The sequence below is a fragment of the Pongo abelii genome, chromosome 15 (assembly GCF_028885655.2).
Source record: "Pongo abelii isolate AG06213 chromosome 15, NHGRI_mPonAbe1-v2.0_pri, whole genome shotgun sequence".
Taxonomy (NCBI): Eukaryota; Metazoa; Chordata; class Mammalia; order Primates; family Hominidae; genus Pongo; species Pongo abelii.
In genome coordinates this window covers 51,628,705-51,654,486 of record NC_072000.2, presented here as the reverse complement: position 1 = coordinate 51,654,486, position 25,782 = coordinate 51,628,705, and the positions used below count along the sequence as shown (strand labels likewise).

Genomic DNA, 25,782 nt, shown 5'->3' with positions numbered 1-25,782 from the left:
GGACAAAAAACCAAACACCGCCGTGTTCTCACTCATAGGTGGGAACTGAACAATGAGAACACTTGGACACAGGAAGGGGAACATCACACACCAGGGCCTGTTGTGGGGTGGGGAAAAGGGGGAGGGATAGCATTAGAAGACATACCTAATGTAAATGATGAGTTAACAGGTGCAGCACACCAACATGGCACATGTATACATATGTAACAAACCTGCACGTTGTGCACACGTACCCTAGAACTTAAAGTATAATAATAATAAAAAATTAAAAATAAATAAAAATAAAAAATAAATAAAAATAAAAAATAAATAAATAAGTAAAAATAAATAAATAAAAAAATACAAAAATGCAAAATTAGCCAGTGTGGTGGCACATGCTTGTAATCCCAGCTACTTGGGAGGCTGAGGCAGGAGAATCGCTTGAACCCAGGAGGTGGAGGTTGCGGTGAGCCGAGATTGCGACACTGCACTCCAGCCTGGGCAACAAGAGCGAAACTCCCTCTCAAAAACAAAAACAAAAACAAAACAAAAAACAAGAAACAGTATAATCAACAAATAAATTTGAAAACTAGTTGATTGAATAGGCCAAAAAATACATTAAACTTGTTAACTCACAAAATATATATATTAATATACATATACACAAAGAAAATAAAAGTACTAAATTTTGAAAATAAGAAAAGTGATACAAACATATTTAGAGATGTTTATTAAAATTTAAAACCATATTACTTATAAAACTTGATTTAATAAATGTAAAGAAATACATGGCTATCTATGATACTATAAATTGAGTAGACTAATAGAGAATGCCCTTCAAAAACATTCAAATCCAGATAACTAACGGGTAAGCTCTTTCGAACCTTTTTGAACAGGTAAGCTTTTTGAAATTATGTAACTATTTCTATAATATTCTGGAGCTCATAAAAATTAGAAGCTTTCTAATTAACCTAATAAATATGGCACAAAAAATTTGAGATACATTTCAAATAGAAATATAAGCACAAGAAAATTATAAATAAAATTACTAGTAAATTCAGCACTTTATCAAGGCCTAATGTATTATTATGTGTGGGATTTTTTTTCAGAAATATAAAGATTTTTCAACATGATAAGTGTTTTATGCCTCAGTTTCCTCATTTACAAACTGAATAATGATAAACTCTACCTCATATGGTGATTAGGAAAATTGAATGTATTAAGTTTAAATGCCCTAGAAATTTTGTTACATAACATCTTAAGTAATAGTGTCTATCCATACTAATATAATAGCAATGAACATTGATTAATTACATTAACATTCATCAAAGTGGTTTTGGATCAGATGGATTTGTATTTAGAATTCTATCTAACAATGAATTTAACCTCTTTAAATGTCAGCTTTTTATAGATGCAAATATACAATTATGTTTTTCTTCTATATTTATTGTGATTAATACAAGTTTTCACTGTAATTGTCATTACAATGAACCTATGTTTAAAATCATTGTGAAGTGATTATAATTCATACCAAAATGGCATTGGTTAAATTAATTAGTCATGCAGATTGGGTGAGCTAGGTGCGAGAATAGGAAAAATGACTGCAACAAAAAACAACACAAAGAAACCTTTTTTTTTTTTTAGATGAGATCTCACTCTGTCACCTAGTTTGGAGGGCTCACTGCAATCTCTGCCTCCTAGGCTCAAGCCATCCTCCCATCTCAGCCTCCCAACTACCTGGGACCTCAGGAATGCAACATAATGACTGGCTAATTTTTTGTATTTTTGGTAGAGAGCAGGTTTTGCCATGTTGCCCAGGCTGGTCTTGAACTACTGAGCTCAGGAGATTCACAAGCCTTGCCCTTCCAAAGTGCTGGGATTACAGGTATGAGCCACCATGCTCAGTGAGACCAATCTTTTATTAAACTAGGAATTGTGCATCCATTTGAAACTAACAGTCAGTGTTGTTCTGATCTGTGAAACACTAGAAGCAGTCCAATGATAATCTGAAACATGTTATCAATATCATTTTTCTACTATATAACAGAAATTTCTAACAATAAAATTTTGCAAAAACGGAAGGGTGGAGACTCATTACTACCGGAAAGAAGCAAACACAATTGTCATTATCAGCAGATTATATGATTGTCTCCCTAACTTATAAACTCAAGATAATCAATGAAAATGAAAGACTTAACAAAAAAAATTCATCTAATTAACAAGTGATTATACAAAAATCAGATAACTTTGCTACTACTATGGACTGAGCTGTGTCTCCTTAAAATTTATACATTAAAGCCCTAACCTCCAACATGGCGGTATTTGGAGATGGGGCCTTTGGTATATAATAAGGTTTAGTTGAGATTATGGGGATTTGGACCTCATGATGGCATTAGTGTCTATTTATAAGAAGAGAATCCAGAGAGGAGGTTGTCTCTCTCTCCCTCTCCCTCCTTGCCCTCAGCTCTCTCTGTCTCTCTGTCTTTCTCTCTCTCTTTCTCTCTCTCTGTCTCTGTTTCTCTGTCATGTGAGGACTTAGTAAGAAGATGGCTGTCCACAAGCAAGGAAGAAAGCCCTCACCAGAAATTGATCGTACTGTCACCTTGCTCTTGGACTTCTAGCCTCATAACAGTAAGAAAGTAAATTTCTGTTGTTTAAGCCACCCAGTCTATGGTATTTGGTTATGGCAACCCGAGCTAACTAATACACCTATATACCAACTATAATCAATTCAAAAATATAATTTAGAAGTTTAGTATTCCTAGAACTAAGGTATAATTTTTTAAAAATGTACAAAGCATATACAATTAAAAGTATAAAATAATATTTAAAAACTTATAAAACCTAAGTGAATTTGAAAATAATCCACATTACTAGGTGTGTGTAAATTGTTTGTTTTCTAAACCCTGAAACTGACTGTATCATATGCTGATTTCCCAAATCAATTCATTCATATCCATATACAATATACCCACCGATTATAGGCTGTCTCCTCTCCTGAAGATAGTTTTTGTCTCTCCTCTTCTGGGATAGTTTCTCTGCTGTCTCTACTCTTTATATCTTTATATATCTCCATTTTCTATTTTTTTGATACTTATCAGGCCTCTTTATTTTATTTATTTTTTTTTTTTGAGGTAAGCTTCTTTTTTTTATTATACTTTAAGTTTTAGAGTACATGTGCACAATGTGCAGGTTTGTTACATATGTATACATGTGCCATGTTGGTGTGCTGCACCCATTAACTCATCATTTAACGTTAGGTATATCTCCTAATGCTATCCCTCCCCACTTCCCCCACCCCACAACAGGCCCCGGTGTGTGATGTTCCCCTTCCTGTGCCCATGTGTTCTCATTGTTCAATTCCCACCTATGAGTGAGAACGTGGCGGTGTTTGGTTTTTGTCCTTGCGATAGTTTGCTGAGAATGATGGTTTCTGGCTTCATCCATGTCCCTACAAAGGACATGGACTCATCATTTTTTATGGCTGCATAGTATTCCATGGTGTATATGTGCCACATTTTCTTAAACCAGTCTTTCATCGATGGACATTTGGGTTGGTTCCAAGTCTTTGCTATTGTGAATAGTGCTGCAGTAAACATACGTGTGCATGTGTCTTTATAGCAGCATGATTTATAATCCTTTGGGTATATACCCAGTAATGGGATGGCTGGGTCAAATGGTATTGCTAGTTCTAGATCCCTGAGGAATCGCCACACTGACTTCCACAATGGTTGAACTAGTTTACAGTCCCACCAACAGTGTAAAAGCCTTCCTATTTCTCCAAATCCTCTCCAGCACCTGTTGTTTCCTGACTTTTTAATGATTGCCATTCTAACTGGTGTGAGATGGTATCTCACTGTGGTTTTGGTTTGCATTTCTCTGATGGCTAGTGATGATGAGCATTTTTTCATGTGTCTTTTGGCTGCATAAATGTCTTCTTTTGACAAGTGTCTGTTCATATCATTTGCCCAGTTTTTGATGGGGTTGTTTGATTATTTGATTATTTGATTATAAAATTATAAACTAAGGTATAATTTCTATTTGATTATTCTCTCTTTTCTTCTTCATTAGTCTTGCTAGCAGGGCCACAGAGCACTATCACACACCCTTAGGACAGGTTCTTTCTTCTACCACCACTGCCTCTGCTGCCACCGGGGCCAAAGTGTGTCCTCACCAGTGCCTGAAAGTCGCATACATGTCTGCCTGGAGTCGCTCCCACTAACAGCAACCCCCCCACCACCAAGCAGTACGGCTGCTGTGCACAAACATGCACTCTGAGAATAGGCTCCTTGTACACTGCTGCAGCTGTCACCAGTGGCCCAAACACACTCTCCCCAGAGATTGAAAGCCTCCCAACTACTTGGGAATTCTCCCATTGGTAGAATTCCTCCAACCCCCACCAGCAGCAGGGCCATTGTACACTTGCATGTGACCTGAGTTCATGCTCTCTCCACCCACCACCATAGTTTGCACCGCTCTACCCATTATGGTCTCTGTCCCTCTGCATCACTGTGGGATCTGATGACAGGCGTGCCCCATCTCGCTGTTACCCACTGCTGCCACTGCTGGCCCTTGAACAAACCATCCAGAGGCCAAAGAATAGACCCATGTTGACCCACTAACAATGGTGCTAAAAATTGACAAGGATAACTCCTCACATATCAATAATAACCTTGAAGGTTAACAGATTAAATTTTCCACTTAAGATACATAGATTTGTTGAATAAACAACAAAACAAAACAAAATGAACCAACTATCTGCTGCCTACAGAAAACTCATTTCACTTGCAAAGACACATATAGTCTAAAAGCAACGAGATGGAAAAAAGATATTCCATACAAATGGAAACCAAAACAAGCAAAGGTAGTTATATTTATATCCAATAAAAGACTTTGAGTGAAAAATAGTAAAAGGACATAAAGAAGGACATTATGACAAAAAGATAAATTCATCTAGAAGATATGACAATTCTAAACATATAGGCACCCAACACAGGAGCACCCAGATATATATAGCAAATGTTATTAGACATAAAGGTTGAGATAGACTCCAATATAATAATAGTGGAGACTTCAACACCACATTCTCAGGAGTCTAGAAAATCAACATAGAAACATTGGATTTAAATTGGACTTTAGACCAAATAATCCTAACAGACATTTACCAAACATTTTATCCAAGAGCTGCAGAATGCACATTCTTCTCATCAGCACACAGAACATTCTCTGGGATATACTACTACATGTAAGGCCACAAAAAAAATCTCAACAAATTTTTAAAAATCAAAATCCTATCAAGTATCTTCTCAGACCATGAAGGAATAAAACTAGAAATTAATAACAAGAGAACTTTGAAAACTGTAAAAACACATGGAAATTAAACAACATGCTTCTGAACAAACATTTATTCAATGAAGAAGTGAAGAAGGAAATTTTAAAATTTTGGAAGAAAACGAAAATGGAAGCACAACATACCAAAACCTATGGGATACAGTAAAAACATTGATAAGAGAAAACTTTATAGCAATAAACACCTACATCAAAATATTAGAAAGATTCCAAAGAAACAACATAACAAGTCACCTCAGGAAACTAGAAAAGGAAAAAAACACAAAACAAAATTAATAGAAGGAAAGAAATAATAAAGATCAGAGCAGAACTAAACAAAATAGACCAATAACGACAAACGACTAATAAATGAAAAGTTGGTTTTTTGAAAAGATAATTAAAATAAACCACTAGCTATACTAACCAAGGGAAAAAAGAGAAACTCAAGTAAATAAAATCAGAAACAAAAACTTAGACATTACAATTGATACTACAGGTATGTGAAAGATCATCAGAGATTATTATGAACAACTATACACTCAAGACTCTCTCTCTCTCGAAAACCTAGAGGAAATAAGCAAATTCCTGTATGAATATAACCTACAAGATTGAATCAGAAAGAAATAGAAAATCTGAATGGACCCATAATGAGTAAAGAGATTGAATCAGTATTAAGAACTTTCCCAGCAAAGAAAAGCCCAGGACCCAAAGCCTTCACCAACAAATTCTACCAAACTTAAAAAGATGAACTAACTCAAACTGTCCTCAAAGTATTCCAAAAAATTAAACAGGAGGAAATTCTCTTTAACTCATTCTAGGAGGCCAGCATTATCCTGCTAACAAAGCCAGATAAGGATACAACAAACTAAGGAAAGTATTGATCAATATCCCTGATGAATATAAATACAAATATCTTCAACAGAATTCTGGCAAAATGAATCCACAGTACATCAAAAAGATAATACTGCATGTTCAAGAGAGATTTATCACAAGAATGCAAAGGTGGCTCAACATACGCAAATCAATAAACATGATACATCACATCAAGAAAATCAAGGATAAAAACCATATGATCATTTCAGTAGACACAGAAAAATCATTTGATAAAATTCAACATTGCTTTATAATAAAAACCCTCAATAAACTAGGCATAGAAAGAACATCCCTCAATATCATAAAGGCCTTATATGATAAACCCAGAGTTCACATCATATTGAATGGAGAAAAGCTGAAAGCCATTTTTTTAAGAACTAGAACAAGACAAAAATGCCTACTTTCACCACTCCTATTCAACATAGTACTAGAAGTCTCAGCCACAGCAATCAGACAAGAGAAAAATAAAAGGACTCTAAGTTAGAGGAAGTCAAATTGTCCCTTTTTGCAGAAAACATGATGTTATAGTTAGAAAACCCTAAAGACTCCACCAAAAATCTCTTAGAATAGATAAACATATTCAGAAAAGTTAGAGGATGCAAAATCAATATGCAAAAATCAGTGATCTTTCTATACACTAATAATGAATTAACTGAAAAGGAACTCAAGAAGGCAATTCTGTTTACAATAGCTACGCTAAAATAAAATTCTCAGAATAAATTTAACCAAGGAGGCTAAAGACATCTACAAAGAAAACTACAAAACACTGATAAAAGAAATTGAAGAGTGCAAGAACAGCAAAATATCTCATGCTAATGGATAAGAAGAATTAATATTGTTTAAATGACCATACTACCAAAAGCAATCTACATATTCAATACAATTCCTATCAAAATACCAATGCTATTTTTCAAAGAAATAGAAAAAATTTCCGAAATTCATATAGAACCACAAAAGACTCAGAATAGCCAAAGCAATCCTGAGCAAAAAGATCAAAGCTAGAGGCAACACATTACCTCGAAATATATTACAAGGCTGTAGTAACCAAAGTAGCACTGTATTGGCATAAAAACAGACACACAGACCAATGAAACAGCAATGAAACAGATAACTCAGAAATACATCCATGTATTTACAGCCAACTGATTTTTGACAAAGGTGCTAAGAATATACATCAGGGAAAGGACAACCTCTTAAATAAATGTTACTGGGAAAATTAGATATCCATATGCAGGAGAATGAAACTAGATCCCTATCTCTTACCATATACAGAAATTTACTCAAAATAGATAAAAGACTTGAACATAAGTTGTAAATTTACTTGTGTAAATTTATAAAACCACAAAACTACTAGCAAAAAACATAGAGGAAATACTCCAGGATATCGATGTAGGCAAAGATTTTATGGTTATGACATCAAAAGCACAGGTGACAAAAACAAAAATAGAGAAATGGGATTATATTAATCTAAAAAGCTTCTGCACAGCAAAGAAAACAATCAATACAGTGAAGAGGCAACCTGATGAATGGGAAAAATATTCACAAACTATTCATCCAACAAGGCACTAATATCCAAAATATACAAAGAACTCAAACAACTCAACAGCAAAATAAACCCAAATAATTTCGTTAAAAAGTAGGTAAAAGACCTGAACAGACATTTCTCAAAAGAAGACATTCTAATAGCCAACAGGTACATCATCAAATGCTCAACATCACTAATCATTAGGAAACTGCAATTCAAAACCACAATTAAATATCATCTTGTCCCAATTAGAATGACTATTAACAAAAAGACTAAAAATAACGGATACTGGTGAGGATGCAGAGAAAAGAGAACTCTTATGCACTGTCCATGGGAATGTAAATTAGTAAAGCCATTATGGAAAATGATGTGGAGATTTCTCAAAAAATCTAAAAATAGAACTACCATATATTCTTACAATCCTACTACTGGGTATTTATCCAAATACTATTGGGTATTTATCCAATCAATACTACTGTTTAAGGAAATCAGTATATCAAGGGAATAACTTAATTCCTATTTTTAATGCAACACTATTCACAATAGCAAAGATATGGAATCAACCTAAGTGTTCATCAGTGAATGAATGGATTTTAAAAAGTGGCATATTTACACAATAGAATACTATTCAGCAATAAAAAAGAATGAAATCCTGTCATGTACAACAGCATGGATGAAACTGGAGGACAATATATTAAGTGAAATAAACCAGGCACAGAAAGACAGACATTAAATGTTCTTATTAATATACAGAAATTAAAAGAACTGATTTCATGGAGGTAGAGAGTAGAATAATAGTTACCAGAGGTGGAGAAAGATGTGTGTCAGCAGCAGGTAGGGGCAGGATGGGAGAGGTTGGTTAATGCATACAACATACTGTTAGATAAAAAGAATAGCATCTACTGTACAATAGCAGAGTGACTACAGTTAACAACAATGTATTCTGTATTTCAAAATAGCTAGAAAAGAGGGCTTCAAATGTCCCGACACATAGAAATGATAAATTCATGAGGTGATGTATTCCTAGATACCCTGACTCGATAATTGCACGTCCTATGTATGTACATATCCCATAAACATGTACAAATATTATGTATCAATAAAATAATCTTCATTTCTTGTCTGCTTTTTTATTATTTGTTTCCTCTCATTAGAATATAATCTTTTGAAATAAACCAAATGCTAACAAGGGAGGTTGGTTAAATGATTACATTGCGTTTACACATTGGAACATTATTCAGTCATTAAAAATGTTGCTGGAAATGTTGCAATGGAAAGATGTCATTCTGTATTAAATGAAAAAATAGATATAAAATATGTAAGAAAAAAAGAATGTCATTCAACATATATCTTTAAAGCTGGGTGTGGTGTTGCATGCCTGTAGTCCCAGCTACTAGGGAGGCTGAGGTGGGAGGATCACTTAAATCCAGGAGTTTGAGGCTAGCCTGGGAACATAGTGAGACTTTGTGTCTGATACATACATATATATTAGAGACTTATATTTGTTTATATATCTCTTTCTATATATCTCTCTCGATATATATAGATATATAGATATATAAATATATACATATATATTAATATCTCTCTATATATCTTTATATATAGTGATATAGAGCTATATATAGATATAGATATGTATATACATATATACATATATCTCTATATATAGAGATATACAGATATACATACATATAGATATTACATACCTTTATAGATCTAGATCTATATTACATATATATATATGTCTATACATGTAGGCATACACACACACATACACAGATATATACGTATCCCTCCTCCAAGGCTTAAAAGATTTATTACCTCAGGACAGAGTGAGGATAAATGTTAAATGTTCTCTTCAGGCTTTTTAGATAGAGGAGTTGCTTTTTTTAAATTTATTTTTGTTTTTTTGGATGTGCACCTCAGCATGCCCAAAACTAGGATTTTTTTTTTTTTTTTTTTTTTTTTTTTTGAGACGGAATCTTGCCCTGTCACCCAGGCTGGAGTGCTGAGTAGCTGGGATTACAGGCACCTGCCACCACACATGCTAATTATTTTATTTTTAATAGAGATGGGGTTTCACCATGTTGACCAGGCTGATCTTGAACTCCTGACCTCAGGTGATCTGCCTGCCTCGGCCTCCCAAAGTGATGGGATTATAGACGTGAGCCACTGTGCCAGGCCCCAAACCAGGATTTTCACTTAGCATAATCTATAACATACTAAATAGTTATAGAACATTTTTAATATGTTCCAACCACACTTTTTAAAGATAATGCGGAATCAAATGGAATGAATAGAAAGAAACATATCAAAATACTTTGCATGTGCTAAGGGTAATTGCTTTGTAAGGGAAAAAATATGTTCTGGATTGTGTGTGCCTGTGTGTGTGTGTGTGTACTGGTTCACGATATTATTTGGGGTTGAGGTTAAAAAAAATGGCAAGAAAAGACAGTTGAAAAGCTTCTACTCTACATAAATTTTATTTAAGGGAGACAGGAAGAAGAGGGAAATTCCCCTCTTTTGGTCAAAGGAAAGAAAGAAAAAAGAGGAGAGGGCTTGTGAGATTTCCTCAGACCTTTTCTAAGTAGTGGTCTTCATCAGATAGATACAGGGGAATGCTGAGGACAGGGGCACTGCTGCCTTGATTCTTCTCTAGGACATCTCGGGCTACTACACCCCTATCTGGACAGCAGTCTCATTGAAGTTAACTTGGGCATAGGAGTCCTTCTAGTTTAGTTTTCCTGGTTCTTTCTGGTTCCCTGAGAGAGGGAATAATATGTCATCTATGTTTTAAAAAGTGTTATTCCACTGAGCTCTCAAGATATTTTTCTGAAGTACGTTTTACAGATGCAGAAATTCAAGTGCTATTGATTTGTCTAAGCTAGGCAAGTGTGATTCCATAATGATTTAAAAGAAAATTTCCTAAAGACAAGGAACTGGGATAAAGACCCTAGTTATTTGGTCTTAGCCAAATAACTTCTGTGTAGACTCTTGCTTAAGGTACAAAATGAGCTCTTGTATTCATTTCCTAGGAATGCTGTAACAAGCACCTCAAACTGGGTGGCTTGTAACAGAATTTTATTTTTTATCTTACAGTTCTGGAGGCCAGAAGTATGCAGTCAAGATACACAGCAGGACCATGCTCTCTCTGGAGGATCTAGGGAGACTGTATTCTATGCCTTTCTCTTAGCCTCTGGTGTTGCTGGCAGTCCTTGACGTTCCTGAACTTGTCAATATATCACTCTAATCTCTGACTCCATTGTCACATGGTGTCCTCCCCTGTGTGTCTTTTGCTGTGCCTTACTAGAGCATATTGATCCCCATCTGTTTCCTTGCTCTGCTAAGCAATAAAACTTGAAAATGAAAATTAAAAAAGACATCAGTCATACTGGATTAAGGGCCCATGCTACTCCAATATGACCTCATCTTAACTAATTTCATGTTGCGACCATTTTCCAAATCAGCTCACATTCTGAGATTCTGAGAAGGATGTGAATTTTGGGGGGACACTACACCCTCTAGTACAGCTCCCTTTGCCACATTTCTTCTTTCCGTATCTATCTTGTCATGTTCGTGCTTGTTGACCTACATCAGGTGACTCAGCTGCATAGGTTTATTTGGCTGGTCTTATTTTCTTTACCCTTCCAGTTTGATGACACACCCCTGGATACCGGCCTCTCCAAATTCCTAATAATCAATTTCCTTGCTACAGGTTTTTTTTCCCCCTTCTTCAAGGTACTTCTTTTCACTGATTCCTCTGAAATCCTCCTACTCCAGCCCTGCATTCCTCTGGATCTCCTCCTGACCTTACAAAAAGATGTTTTGCCTTCCTAGACCACCCTAAATAGATAGGTCCTGGTCCTACCACCTTACTAACTTATTTATAGAGGGTTGGGCAATGCAGCCATAAATTGAAAATATGTTATATTCAATTTATTTCTGATCCCTGTAATTCCTGCTGCTCTATGGTTTCACATTTATTGAAGTCGAGCATCCCTTCAGGGAAAGGGCAAAAGCCAAGGGAAGAAAAAAATGTGTCAGAGCAGATATTTGAGAGAAAAAGGTTTTTTAGGGGAACTCCCAGACTTAAGCTTTAAATTATTAAGTTCTAGCTCAGAGGATTCAGACCACGGCAGTCTTTTGTAAACCAGAGAGTATGGAGAATGCAAGGTTGAAATGAGGTCCATTTTTCCCTATACAAGAAAGGTAAAAACTCCCCTGGTGGGAGGCTTGGGGGACAGTAGAGGAACAGAGAGAGAGAGAAAGAGAGACAAAAGAGACAGCAAAGTTGGAAGATAGGTATGTGCACGTTCCTTACACTTTAAACATTCTGTAGTATAGAAAGTCTTTTTGCAAATCTTGCCTTAACTCTGATGAAAATGCCTCACAGAATATAAATTAGAAAATATACAAAGGAGTAGAAATGTCAACATGGTATATCCAGGTACGGAGAATGAAAAGTGCGGCCATTTGGTTTCCCAATGTGAGTGATATGCAAGAGTTCCAGAATTTCTTGATGCCCTCAGAGGAGAATGGGAAATGCTTCCATGGCTAGAGAGCTGGGAAAAGCCTGATGTTTGGGACAGGAGGGAGCTAAGTCCTTTTTACTCAAAGCCAGTGGGCAAAGATGTGGGCTGTGGGTATAGCAGGGTAAGTGGCAGACACTCACAGATCAAGTGGAGGCCGGCAATATTGGACAAAAAAGGACATCCTTCTCCATTGTCAGGACAAGTGGAGAGGACAAGGAGAAGACTGTGTGAGAGTAACCCAGAAAAACTGGGTAATTACATAAAGGAGACTAAGTTGTAAACCCAGAAGATACTGTGTTTCTCTGACGTCCAAACATTAGCTGATATGAGTAGCTCATTAGCAGATTGAGTTTAATTATGGAGGATGTTAAAAGTTACATTTCTATAAATATCTGTGGTGATGGCAAATTTCAAGCCTATCATCTGGTTAAGATGCAAATATTCTTTTATTTCCTAGTACATGCACATCTGTAAATTGCTCCAAATACAGGATCTTGGAAAACATTTTTCAACTCTCTTCTAGTCCTTTATATCTTATCTGTGGGTTAATCAGATCATCTCTTTGTCAGAAACAATAGATGTTTTAATATTTACATCACAAAATTTCTAATCTAACTTTGATGTTGATCTTTAATCTGGTCTATCGGCAATCTACACGTGTATGCATTGCTTCATACTAACATGCTTTTAAAAGATAGTAAACCAAGCATAGTGATAAACAGGAACTTCTTCACATTAATATTTAAGCTGTCGAGTTCTCCAAGGCTACATCCAGGGATGTGGCACTTTCAAAAATAATCTTGAAGCAGAATTGCACTCTCAAATTTTCAAGTTTCCAGAAGATATTAAGTGATGCCTAAGTACTGAACTGCCAAACCATTACAGCTAAACTGTGGAAAGACTTCAGAGTTCGATGTGACTGGACAGAAATGGGGCAGATGAAGTTTGAATGAAAGAAAGTAAAGTAATGCTTTTAGAGAAAAACATGTCATCATACTTATAAAACTAAAGGTTCTAAGCTGTCAGTTCATCCCCAAATGTAAATTATTTAAGTTATTACCCCTATATATTAATACCCTTTAACTAAAAATATTATCAATAAAAATATTGAGTAAGAATAATATATTACTTGACCACTATGTGCCAGGTGATGAGTATATCTTACATGTATTATTTTATTTAAAATTCTAGTATTCTTTTGCTCTTTTCCTTTTACGGGATAAGGGGAATGTCAAGGTCATACTGACGTCAATGATCCAGCCTAGGGCAGTCTGATGTCAAAGCTCAGACGTTTACCTACTATGTCATACTGCCCTGCACTGAACATCTTCTACTCTGGAACAAATCAGCCTTGTGTCTGTTCCTGAAATAGTGTCAGAATTATAATAAGAGTTCAAGGTAGACATGCCAGAATAAGAATAAATCTAGGGCAGGGCTACTAAAATTACCCAGGATATGGTATCTAAGGGTAGCCTTTTAAAAAATAATTACAAGTTCAAGATACAAATTGTATAGAAATCATGAGTGGTACACAAAATCCTGAAAGTTGAAATTAGGCACTAGCGTGTCTGGCTTGAAAAAGGGATGGCATTTACCAAACAAGTAAAAACTCTCAGAAATGTGCTGCTACTTTTAAACTGAAGATAGAATATGTAGAATACCAAGATCCTTGCCTCATGCTTTCTGCCTCTCCTTCTTCTTTTCTCAGCTAGATACTCTTCACTGGCAGCCACAATATATCTGAGACCTCAGCCCATTCATCTGGTTACAAATTACCTTGGCATCCTCTCAAACAGTATCCAAATATACAGCCTTTCCTGGGTACCTCCTTTTCTATTTGCACCCCCGATTTGCTATTTCCAGGGATTGTTCTTTGGTTATTTTGTTGCTTCCTCAAGTTGAATATCTCTCCTGGACCTCTCTCAGTCCATACAGTGGGGATCTGGGACTTGACCTGCCTCCTTATTTCTAATATTAGAATTAACCATTCTTATTCCTCTCTTTGTTCTCACTAAAGCCCTCTTGAGAGATAATTCTGTTTCCCTAAATGAAATTTTCTCATACCTAACAGCAGTATCTGCGTCCCACTGCTTAGGAGCAACTGCCCCCTATCTGCCTCCTGAAAATAACCAGAACCTGGAATCTCCAATGCTATTCTGTGCCTCATGGCTTTCACTATCATCTGAAACAGCCAGTTCTATGTGATGCTTCTTAGACTTCTAAAAGTAAGTCTTGCATGCTGGAAACTATTACTAAGTAGAGAGAAAGAAATGGGTGAACAGGGATTTGGCTAGAAATAATTTACCATCATCACTGATAATTTTCACATTCTTGTTTGGCAATAGTGTGAATAGGAGTTTGTGTGACTTAAAGGGCTGGCAGGGAAAATGGAAGTTGATGTAAACAACAAACAAGACCTGAGATTTGTGTTTTGGGAACAGGCTAAATTGGAAAGAAAGACAGATTTGTCCCCAGTGTTCTGAATTTGCCTTACTCAACTGTATCTCTGGAGATACCAGTTTTTCTCACTTCTGTCCCACTACCTTGGTTGAATCTTGTGCCAACCTGTGACTCTTTCCATGAGAACGTCTCCCCCATGCTATGGAGGTTGGAACATCAAGCTCATACTGGAGAATGGAGACAGAAATTTTAAATAAAACTATAGTCAATAAAATGATAACAGGTTATTACAGCAGGTTATGTGGAATTTTTTATGCTCTATGCAACACCCATATTCACCGTGAAAAATCCAAGAAACTTGTGATCTCTGAAATTATTTACACTGCTCCTGAAGGAAACTGCTCTACTGGGCGATATAAAGTGTGCTGGGCCAGATTTCACAGTGGTCTCTGGGCCTGCCTTCTATAGCTTTTCCCTTCTCTCTGATCTGAACCATCTCTTGCCTGTCCTTAAGCTTCAGCTCAGGCTCACCACCTGGAGGTCTTCATTAGCCAGTGCTAAGGTGTGGTTATACATATTATGTCTGGTTGGTCAGTGCAGCCTGAAGAATGCTGAATTGCAAGAAGCAAAAAACGTCATTTGATTAAACTGACAATTATTTCCATAAGTAATCTATGTAGTATTTTCATAGGAACAGAAAACCCACATTAAATACAGTGCATTTAAAAAAATCTGTTGTGTAAGTCATCTAATGATTGCATGTAAAAGTTGCCACTTTGTGGCCTAGGACTTTGTTTATCTACAGCACTTACAATGTCAGTAGAAGTGATGGTGCATATGTTGACCAATGCACTCTGCCCACTAGATTGTGTGCTTCTTGAAGGAAGGAAATATGTCTTATAAAATCTTTAAGTGTACAACAGTCTAGGATAAGGCCCAGCAAAGAGTAGCTGCATCTAGCTATTTCCTCATTTTTAATTTAAACTACAAGTGGAATAAATTGTAAATTGACTGGGTTCTCTAAGTTCTCTAAGTTCAAAGATTTCACTCAGGCATTGCTGAGGGCTCACTGGGTGCATGTTCCTTCCTCTGCAGAGATGAGCATTATACAGAAAGGAAAGGTCCTGGGCTCCTGAGGCTTTGTTCTAATGTTGAAGGTTAGGAAGAGTAATCTTCGTACTGAGTCTGGGCTCCTTTAAAATGATACACCAACGTTTGGGGATGACAAAGTATTCCAATCTAGAGTCCTTCACACACTCAAAGATCCTATGATTCCATAACTAAGCGTTAAAAAGTACAGTACAAATATGGGGGTGAAGTACTACTTGAACAGAACATGATAAGCTGAAATCAGGAAGAGCCTCATGGACAAGATACATTATGAGCTTTGATCTGAGAAAGGAGGTGCAGTTTATTGCCCCATGAAGCTACTGTGCTGCAAGTGTACAGGAATGATCTACTCATAAAAGGCAGATTTCTAAAATCATGAGACAATTTTTACCCCACAGGTGACCAGTAAGTGAGTGTCACCCATTTTTCTTCAGAAATGGCACATATTGACTTTACTTATAGTATGACGCTTAATTCCATCTAGTTAAAGTGGAATTTCAAAAATAACGGGTTCTCAACACTATGTGAATGATCCTCTGGGGGACCTCTCAAAATGTTTGGTTTCTCATATCTTGTAAACCCAGAAGGTAAGCACTAAATCACACCCTATAAACAATAATATGCACCTTTCATTTAAGTGAGGAAAAGGACCTTGGGGGAAAGACTGGGGACTATACATTTTCCAGTGCTTAGGGTCCCCCACCCCCAGCAGAAGTACAGCATGGGGACAGGGACCTGCAGTGTGTTCTACTAGTCTATTATGGGAGCAGATAAATGAATACTGTGCTCCAGATTTCCCATAGCAATTACTTTTGTAACACATGTATAAATGTGCGTCTTAAACCATTCCAATCACTTCCTACCCATATGCTGTTTGAATAGTGAAGCATATATTCAACAAAGTGGACTGCGTACAGGAAACATTATTATCTCGGTTACAGAAAAAAACACTACTATATTCCCAGATGTTCCCTATTAATTTTTAGCGAAGTATTTCCACACTTGTTGCAATGTAAATTAAAGACGCTTGAGATTTTCTAATCCTTTTGCACCTATAAGTTTTTAAAGCCCCTGAAACATTAGAGCTACCTCTGCCCCAACAAAAGAGCCTGTCTTTCACACAAGGAAAAGATTTTCCAAGCAGTTAACTTTAGTAGGAGACATTGCATATAAAATAAACTAATCTCTGAACTCCTAGTGTTTCTTCCCCCAGTGCCTTCATCTACTGTGATGACCATATTTCCTTTAAAGAAGACAGAAATAGAGAAGAAACGTTGCCACTTCCAAATGCTGTGGCCTGTTCTGCCCTCTAGCCAAGCATAACGGATCCTGGAAGACCTTGGGCGGCGGAGAGGAGATAGCCTGTCATGTAATTACCCTGGGTCTAAGGTGGTAGCTGGCCCTTCGGCGTGGAAATGCAGACGGCGGCATCAGAAATACATAACGGGCACTCGCCACCGCGGAGCTCCCGGAGAGGCGAGGGAGCGCTTCGGCGGGGGAGGTTGGAGGCCAGATGCCGCCGGCCTCGCGGAGCCTTTCGGCGTTGTCCATACTGATGAGCTAGGCTGACACAGGAAGGCAGAGCAAAGGAGGGGCAGAGGAGGCGCGGAGGCAGGCGGCAGAGCCGCGCACCCGGCTTTGACGTCGCCCGGCTGCGGTAGCAGCTCGCGCTCTCAGCACGTAGCGCACAACGTGACCACACACAGCCTTCCTCCCCGGCAGCCCAGCAGCCCAGCAGCCCGGCCGACGGTCCGCCTGCGCTCCGCGCTTGCCGCTTCGCCCTCCTCCTCCTTCTTCTCCTCCTTTTCCTCTTTCTCCTCCTTCTCCTCCTCCCTCCTTTCGCCTCCGCGGCGCGCATCTCCGCGCACACCCAGGGATCCCGGCCGGCGTCGAACCCCAGGCGCCCAGCCGCCCAGCCAGGGCACCTCTGCCGCAGCAGCGGCCCGAGCGGACGCCACGCAGCCGGGTGCCCTCCGCAGGCGGCCGCTCCCGCGTTCACCTCTGGATGCCACCACTACGTTAGCTCAAGCGGGGAACCCCTTCTGCGGCTCCCTCCTCTAAACTCCCGCCTGTCCCGACCGTCCCCACCCCCTCCACCTGGCGGGGGCGGCGCGGAAGCGAAGAGGACGCGCGCAGTGCCGGTGGGCACGCGTAGACGTGTGTGCGGATCGGGTATTTGCCTGGCATTCTCCCTCTCTTGCAAGTGGCGGTGCCTGGACTCTGCTTTCGGCTCCGGGAATTGCTGCGGCCGGCCAGAGCACCTCCACGCTGGCGGGGCGCTAAAGGCTATTTTGGAGAGCGGTGGCGGTGGCGGCTGTGGCTGGTGTGCCCAAGCGAGCTCCAGACGCACACTCCGCTCCCTGTTGGACCCTTTCCTCCTCCTCCTTCCCCCTCCTCCCTTCCCTCTTCCCCACCCCCGTTCCCCTAGCCCCACTCCTCCTCTTCCTCCTCCTCCTCTTCCTCCTCTCCCGGTTCGGCGATGCGAGTCTGTATCGTGTAACAGGATTGGCGTTGCAATGGCAACTGATGGAATGGGGGAAGGCAAGACAGCAGGGCTGGGGGCTTCGGACTGCGAGCGGGCGGGCCGCTGTCGCCGCTTGACGCCCCTCCGGGGACCTTCGCGAGTTACTTTGTAAAGGCGAATCCAGGCAAGAGAGCCCTGCTCGGTGTCCTGGGTCAGAGGCCACTTCCTGCTCCTCGGCTGTCCAAGCCAGGCTCCTACCGCGCGGCACCCCCGGCCCCCTGCCCGCGCCCGCCGCCAGCCCAGCGCGCCGCCGCCGCCGCCGCCGCTGCGGAGACTGGAGCCCGCTTCCCTGAAGAACACTTCGCCTCGCAGCTCCCCTTCCCATCACCGCCCCCTGCTCCTCCCCGGCGTCTGCGATTTTCCCAGGCACCCGGTGTGAGTGCGGCGTGCGTGTGAGTGTGTGTCAGGGTATTGTGTTGTGGGAGAGAGTGTGAGTGTGTGAGTGTGTGAGTGTGTGTGTGCATGAGTGTGTGGAGTGCGGGGCTCCTGCGCTCCGCTCGCGGCCGCCGCCGGGGAAGGACAGACGGACGGCGCTTCCTCCTTCGGCGAGCGGTTCCCGGGCACCTCGGCTCGGCCCGGGCGCGAGTGGAGCGCGCCTGGCTGGCCGCCGGCCTCCCGAAGGTCCCGCTGCGTCCCCCCTGGGCTGGATATGTTCATGTTCACGTGAAGATGGATTTACTGTACGGTCTCGTGTGGCTGCTGACAGTCCTCCTGGAGGGGATCTCTGGCCAAGGAGTGTACGGTGAGTGGAATCGCGACGCTATCGTGACCTTGTGATTCTTAGGCAAGATAAGCTGGTGAGCGAAAATGCACGACTCGCGCCGTTCCGGGGCCCCTCCCGGCGTGGCATTTGATTTACACTTCATCACGTTATTGGGAGCGATAAGGAGGCAGCGAGCGCGCTGCGGATTGGGCTGCGAGCCGCTCCCCCGGCGCCTGGGCTCTGGCTCGGAGTTGGGTCTAGCCGGCAGCAACGCACTCGTGCGAACGAGTGGCTTTGCACTTGATTTATCCCCGCGGGGAATCCGAGCTCCAGCAGTCTTTGATTTAATAATGGTTTGGCTCCTTGCATGCCACGGTGTCGGTGCCGCGGTTTCCCCCCACCCCCCAGGGAAGCTTCCAGTGTGACCCCGTGAGTCTCCCCACCCCTCTCCGCCCCCCGCCGCCTCCTCCTCTCCACCTTTTCCTTTTTCTGTGAATGCCTACATGCCTTGATTTTCCGGCTCAGGAAGTGGGGTGACAGTTGAGTTGCGTTCTGCACCAGCGGTTGCCATGAGCACTGACTTGGGGAGGGGAAAATAGCAGGCAAGATTCTCGGTGCCAGACACAATTAAGGGACATGTTTGTGTGAATGGATGAGCAAGTGCATGAATGAACGGACTGCTAAGTCCGCGCGTCTGGGTTCCAGGGCAGGACACCAGCTTGCTGCAGCGGGAACACAATCTCATCTCCCCTCTGGAAAACCCAGATTTAGATTTAGGAACTAGAGAAGGGCAAGCTTGTTAATTAGAAGGTTTTGAAGTCCTCAAAAGCAAATTCAGGTTTTTTTTGCCTATCAGCAGTTGGCACCCTTAGCTTTCAGGATGGAAACACACACACACACATATCTAGGTCATAGTTAATAGTGGACTAAAATGTAAGTCTTCTCTTGGGACAAGCAGGTGGTGCCCAAAAAATAACTTCTGTGTTTTTGAGGTCTGGTGGGAGGTTAGAGGTGCACCCCTTGAGGGGACATCAAGCCAAGACCCGCCCACAGCCAGTCCCACCCCTCGCCCCTGAGTCAGTGTCCACAGAATGTGTGCTGAAAATCCAGCCCACTTGCCCTTGGTTTCACTTAGGGGTTTGGACTCCGGTGCTGCAGGACTAAGTCAATGGCCGACCCAGGGCAAAAAGAAATGAATATTTGTGGAAGTGTCAGAGCTTTCCCTGCAGACCCTGGAACTGACTGCAGAGTGGACACAGGTGCCAGTGAATCCTGAGTCCTCAAACTCTCTGGGAACGGAGTGCACAGTGGGTGGGTGTTTGGGGATGAATGCCACAGACCCAGCTTTTACTCTGTCCACTGTGTTCTGTCAAGGGCTGAACAGTGCTGAGGTGAGCTCTGGTACCCACTGCACTCCATCTGCTCCTCTCCTTTCCTGTGTTTCTAGCTCCCTTCTTGGCTCCCAAGAAACCTTCACTTTCTCCCGACTCTAAGGATCAGAATGTCACCTCTCCCAACCCTTCCTTCCCAAACGAAAGACAACTTGTCTGGTGGTGGTGATGGTTGTGGTAATGAGGGGATGTGTGTATGAGAGAGATGCTGAGTCTCCTGACAGACCTCAAGGTTTGACTGACAACAGGAGGTGGGGCCTGAAAAGAGTAGGAATTAACTTAGTGCTCTTGTGACTATCCTGGACCCCGGTGCCCTCTGAACAGCTGAGAAAAACGGGGATTCTAGGGATGTAGGAATGCTGGAGATAAAGCCTTCTCAAGGGGCTGTTCCTTAGGATGGGAGAGTCTGAATTCTTCTCAGCCCATGCCTAACTCTGTATTCCTCTCTCATTGATTCAGATCATCTTAGCTAAAAGGAATTTTTTGTTCTGTTTTTTTTTTAAATTTCTGTGTATGCATGTGTGAGTGTATGTGTGTGTGACAGGGTGATGAGAAGTGAGAAATGTTGGGGACGTGGGGAGACAGTGGTACATTGCTGGAACTATCTGGATCAGAAGGGCATGGTTCCATTTTCCTGTCACTTTTTGTTATTCAGATTTTTGCCCTGGCAAGTCTCAGATTGGGTAGTGGAAAAGGGTAACATCTAGTAGTGAAGACAAATAGGAAATAATTGCATTAAAATAGTCCTGTGTTTATGTCTGTTAACAATAAACAAGGAGGCAGTTCTGCTACTGAGCTGATGATTGTGATGAAGGTGGGGGTCTTTTTCATTTAGTTTTGTTTTTATATTGATGTGGTTATTAGTCGTGTAGCTAGGAATAGAATTGCTTTTGTGTGAAAAATATTAATCAGTATTCCTGGCCATTATAAATGTCACAGCTATGAGGTGGGTTAAAAATTATATATTACTTTTCAGATATGTTTTACCTGTCACAGAAGTTAGGTTCTCAAAGAAGATTAGGCCCCTAATCTTCAGCATTAGCATCACCCTGGAACTTGTTTGAAGTGCACATTTTCGGGACCCTCTGAGACTTTCTAAATTAGAAACTCAGAGCGTAGGGCCCAGTGATTTGTGTTCATCACCTCAAGTGATGATTACAGTGGACACTGAAGTTGAGAAGCACTAACATAGGCTTACGGTTTCATTGCTTTAATTTTGTAAGTCATGAACTTTCTTAACCTAAAGTAGTTTTATTTTTATTTGTGGAAGCATTTATAAGGAAGAGAACATTTTTTAAATTTATCAAAAAAAGGAATCAATTGTAAAGGACATAGACATAAGATTTAGTGTAAAGTTAAAAAGTGTGTTTTGAACATTTTATATGAATAACTTTGAGAATTATTAATTTAAAAGACAGGGTTATTAGAAACAGAAACTTCAAAAGCCTAGATAGGAACTTTGCTAGCATAAAAATCTGTATTCCTTTATTTGCCTATATTTGCTACATATAAAGCCATTCATACTACACACAAAGTAATATTTCTCAATAGTGTTTTCTAGTATCATGGTTCAAGAGGAAACACAAATGATTTTCTAGGTTACTCAGGCAAAATCACTTCATTGTAGCCTAAAATTGTTTACATGATTGAGAACTATGTCATTATAAACTTTCTTCCCTGGAATAGCTAGGGTATCCCTTTTCTCCTCTACTTCCTCACTAAAAAACTCTGAGCATGAAATTCAGATTCTGTTTTTTAGTGAATTGAGAATATTTGTTGTAATGCATGGATTATATTGTCTCAAGTATTTTAATCTTCTTCCTGTTATGCCCAATCTGTTTGACAACCATGTGCAATACTTAAGTATAAAAGTTTCTGCTGTAGACCTAAGAACTTACTGTCGTTTATCTGGGAATATTGCTTAGCAAACTAACTGCACAATAGCTAAGATTTAGATATGGTGTCATAGTTGGATGAGGGAGATTATCTCTTAACTGCCTACCTTCCACCAATAATTCTGTCCTATAAATTTTTTTTGTAAGTGGGATTTGTACTTTATATTTATTACATTTTCAGTATCAGATGTAACATTACAGTAATATGAATTATTTGAAAATATTTCTGAAGGAAAAATTGCAAGAAAACCTCTCCATAATAGAATAGCACAAAAAATCATATGGACTAAGCAAGGCAATTTTAATGGATACTACCCATTTGACATATATATTTGGCAATATATATATGTGTATTTAAAAAATTTTACTTCCCTAAGCTATAGATTTTTGCTTATTGGATTTTAAAAAGTTATTTATATTAAAATAATTATCCCAAATACTCTTGGAATGTTAAAGTTTTGTTTGAATTTTCCTTTTAGCTTAATTAAATACCACTGGATAACAAAAAGTCATTAAATGAACTGGTATCTATTTTTCACGTTATTAATTTTGTTGCACTCACATTTCATTAGATTTAGGATAACTAATCGATGTAGCCTCAAGAATTGGAATGTAAAACCTAGCTATCTGTATGCTTATTGAAGTACCTAGAGCTAAGTGATCCAATGCATTTTCTTAGTTTTGAAAGTTTTCTTTGTAAGTCGTTCTATGGTAGTAAGTCATTTGGGTTAACTGTATTTTCTAGAGATCCTATTGATAATGACATCATATTAAGAATTGTATCTCCTGTAAACTTATCAGTTGGCTTGCTAAAAAAAGATAAAGTACTCTATTGACATATTCTGTAATTTTACTTCTGGTCATCATGCCTTTAATGTCCAAGGAAGTTATTAAACATTATGAATGCATCAGCACAGACAAATCCCCACTACAAACAAAAAACAAAATACAACTCCAAGTCTGAATAGTTTTATTGGGAACCAAATCAAACGATGATTTGGTTTGAATTAACCTGAAATGGTTAATTCACTGTCCAAAAATAGCTTTCAGAATGCATTAGAAGTAATAACTAGAGTAAACTTAAGAAACACGTGAGTATGACAAATTAGCAAGCTATATTAACTCAATTCAGGTAATATCAGTAAATCTCATACAATTTAAGAATGACACCCCAGGCAGTAGCTGGACAGAAATGGCCTTGGTGAAACTAAGAACAAGGGCGTAAGTGACACAAGAAAGCTATGGAAGATATTTCAGATGGTATTTTAGTGGATTGAATCTGGATGGATAGGAAGGGATAAGAATGACATGGATGGTCAGTTGGCCATTACATTCAGTCTCAGGATGTTGCCATTCTCATAGCAAAGCTATCCCAAGGAACATTGATTATGATTTTTGTTCAGATTGGGTTTGGAGAGGTCGTGTGATGAGATACTGCCTTTGACTAAACCATATTTAGGGTGTTAGTCTGTAGGAAAAGAGGAAGAGATTATTTTAATAAATGTTGTTAAAAAATCAATGTGAAGTTCTATTACATACCATCAGCTCCAACCTCTTTTTCCTCTTCTCACTGCATTGTCCCTACACACTCATGCACATTCTTATATTGTCACCACCTCGGCTACGATCACGAAAGAAAAGTGGCTGGGCTGCTCATTGTATCTTGGGATCATTTTTGCCCAATCAAAAATTTTCCTTGTTGGTCATATTACTGAGATTTCACATGCAAAATGGGCAGATTATTTTATATAGTGTTACTTGTTCATGTCCTATATTTCCCTGGGAAAGCCCCTAAGTGGACTAATAAGTATTTTAGATTGAGCAGGTTGAGCCTAACTTATTTTACAATGAATAAGTCAGTGAGAGTGCCAGGGTTTAGACGATTAACAGTCAGAGATAAAAGTTTAGAGATGAAATAATTCCGGTGAATAGATGTCACAAAAGTAATTCTAGGAAGGCATTTTTTATGATCTTGATTTCTTTGCTTAATTTTATTATCTCTGGTTATGCTTCTTTATACTTATATTTTGCCAGTATTTTTATTTTTGTTTCATAGTTGTGAAACACCTTAAACCCTGGTTGAGAAGCAGGGTACAAATAAACTTTTCTGAAAGGATGTGCTCTGTACTTTTTAAAAAATTATTATTTTAATGTAACTGCAGTAGGACTCATGGGGATGGGATTATAGCATAAGCCTTGTGAGTTCAATTACATTTTATTAAAACATTGTCAGGAACCATGGTTTTGGGTTGTGTTCCAGGTATAGAAGCGATTCATCACTCATATTCTCTGATTTGATCCTCATGCTTTGAGAAGAGTATTGCAAGGGTTGGGCTCAAGGTTTGTAATCTACAAAGGCAACAGCAAACAGCCAGATACACCGACCTACTCTGGGAACTGAGCTCGAGAGCTGTGCTCTCTGGTAGCTCAGATTAACGGAGGGAATGTGCTGTCATCTCAGTTAAATAAGAGAAGGTCTTCCTTAGGCTCCCTTTTGGCTATTTTGGAAGGATATGCAAAGTATATTGCATGTATTTGAAGTATGAAAAGAGTGAACATTTTTAGCTTCTTTGTAATTGACATTAACTTAATGGTCCCACAAAATAACTTTTGTTTCTTTGCTTCAGTGACTATGAGTGTAAACACTATATTACTTCGAGCAAACAATAAAATATTGCATTCATAGAAAACTATATTATCCTATTTTTATTTTCAAATCCAATTAATAATCTTTTGGCTCTGTAAAATCATAAAGCTGGAGAAGAGACTTTAAGATATCATTAAATCATCTCACTAATTCAAGGCACAGTGATTTTACCATTATGTCAGGCAGATGGAGGTCCTGCATTGTTTGTGAAACTTATTTTCTCCAGGGTCCAGTCGTATTCATTAGGTGGATTTGTTTTTTACAAATTACTAAAATCTCTTATTAAAATAATCTCATATTAAAATAATGGGGCATGTACTTAGTTATTTCCATTTTATACCGGTGCAATTCCATTTTCTTTTCTAACTATACCACCTTGCACTGATCCCATTTCAGCTTTTCTATATCAGTTTCTTGCTACTTTTCCAAGACACTATGCCATTTCTAATCTTATATTTTTAAAAACTGTTTCTTTTCCTGTTGATTTCATTGATTGAATTGAGTAAGATCTATGCTTTCTGTTTCAACATCCAAATGATATATTCCCTAGGAGTTACAGAAGAGGATTTCAACTATTATAAACATATTTTTGGCTATTACACATTTGTTATTTAAATACATATTATGGTATGATGAAAGGAATTAGAAATTATGATGTAACTTACTCTTTCTGTCTCTACAACTTTGCATAAACAGAAACCTCAGTTTCTTGCTGTTCCTGCTCAAATCTATATTAAGGACTGTTGTGTGGCTGAAATTTGGGGTCATGTGTATGACATGTTACAGTATCTTCAAGCAGTATATTTTGTGTCTTGTTTTTTTGTAATGTGAATGGTGGAAATAAAAATAATCAAGTGATCTTGTGGAAGGGG

General features: G+C 39.2%; 1 protein-coding gene across 1 annotated transcript in view; it reads left to right on the top strand.

Annotated features, from left to right (window-relative positions):
* The first annotated feature begins 17,935 nt into the window (after positions 1 to 17,935).
* The window catches only part of MDGA2 (MAM domain containing glycosylphosphatidylinositol anchor 2), an 825,106-nt gene continuing 817,259 nt past the window's right edge, over positions 17,936 to 25,782 (top strand). The window contains exon 1 of the mRNA XM_024231654.3: positions 17,936 to 19,016. Coding sequence (XP_024087422.3) covers positions 18,737 to 19,016 — 280 coding nt within the window. The 5' untranslated portion in view covers positions 17,936 to 18,736. The remainder of the gene's footprint in view (positions 19,017 to 25,782) is intronic.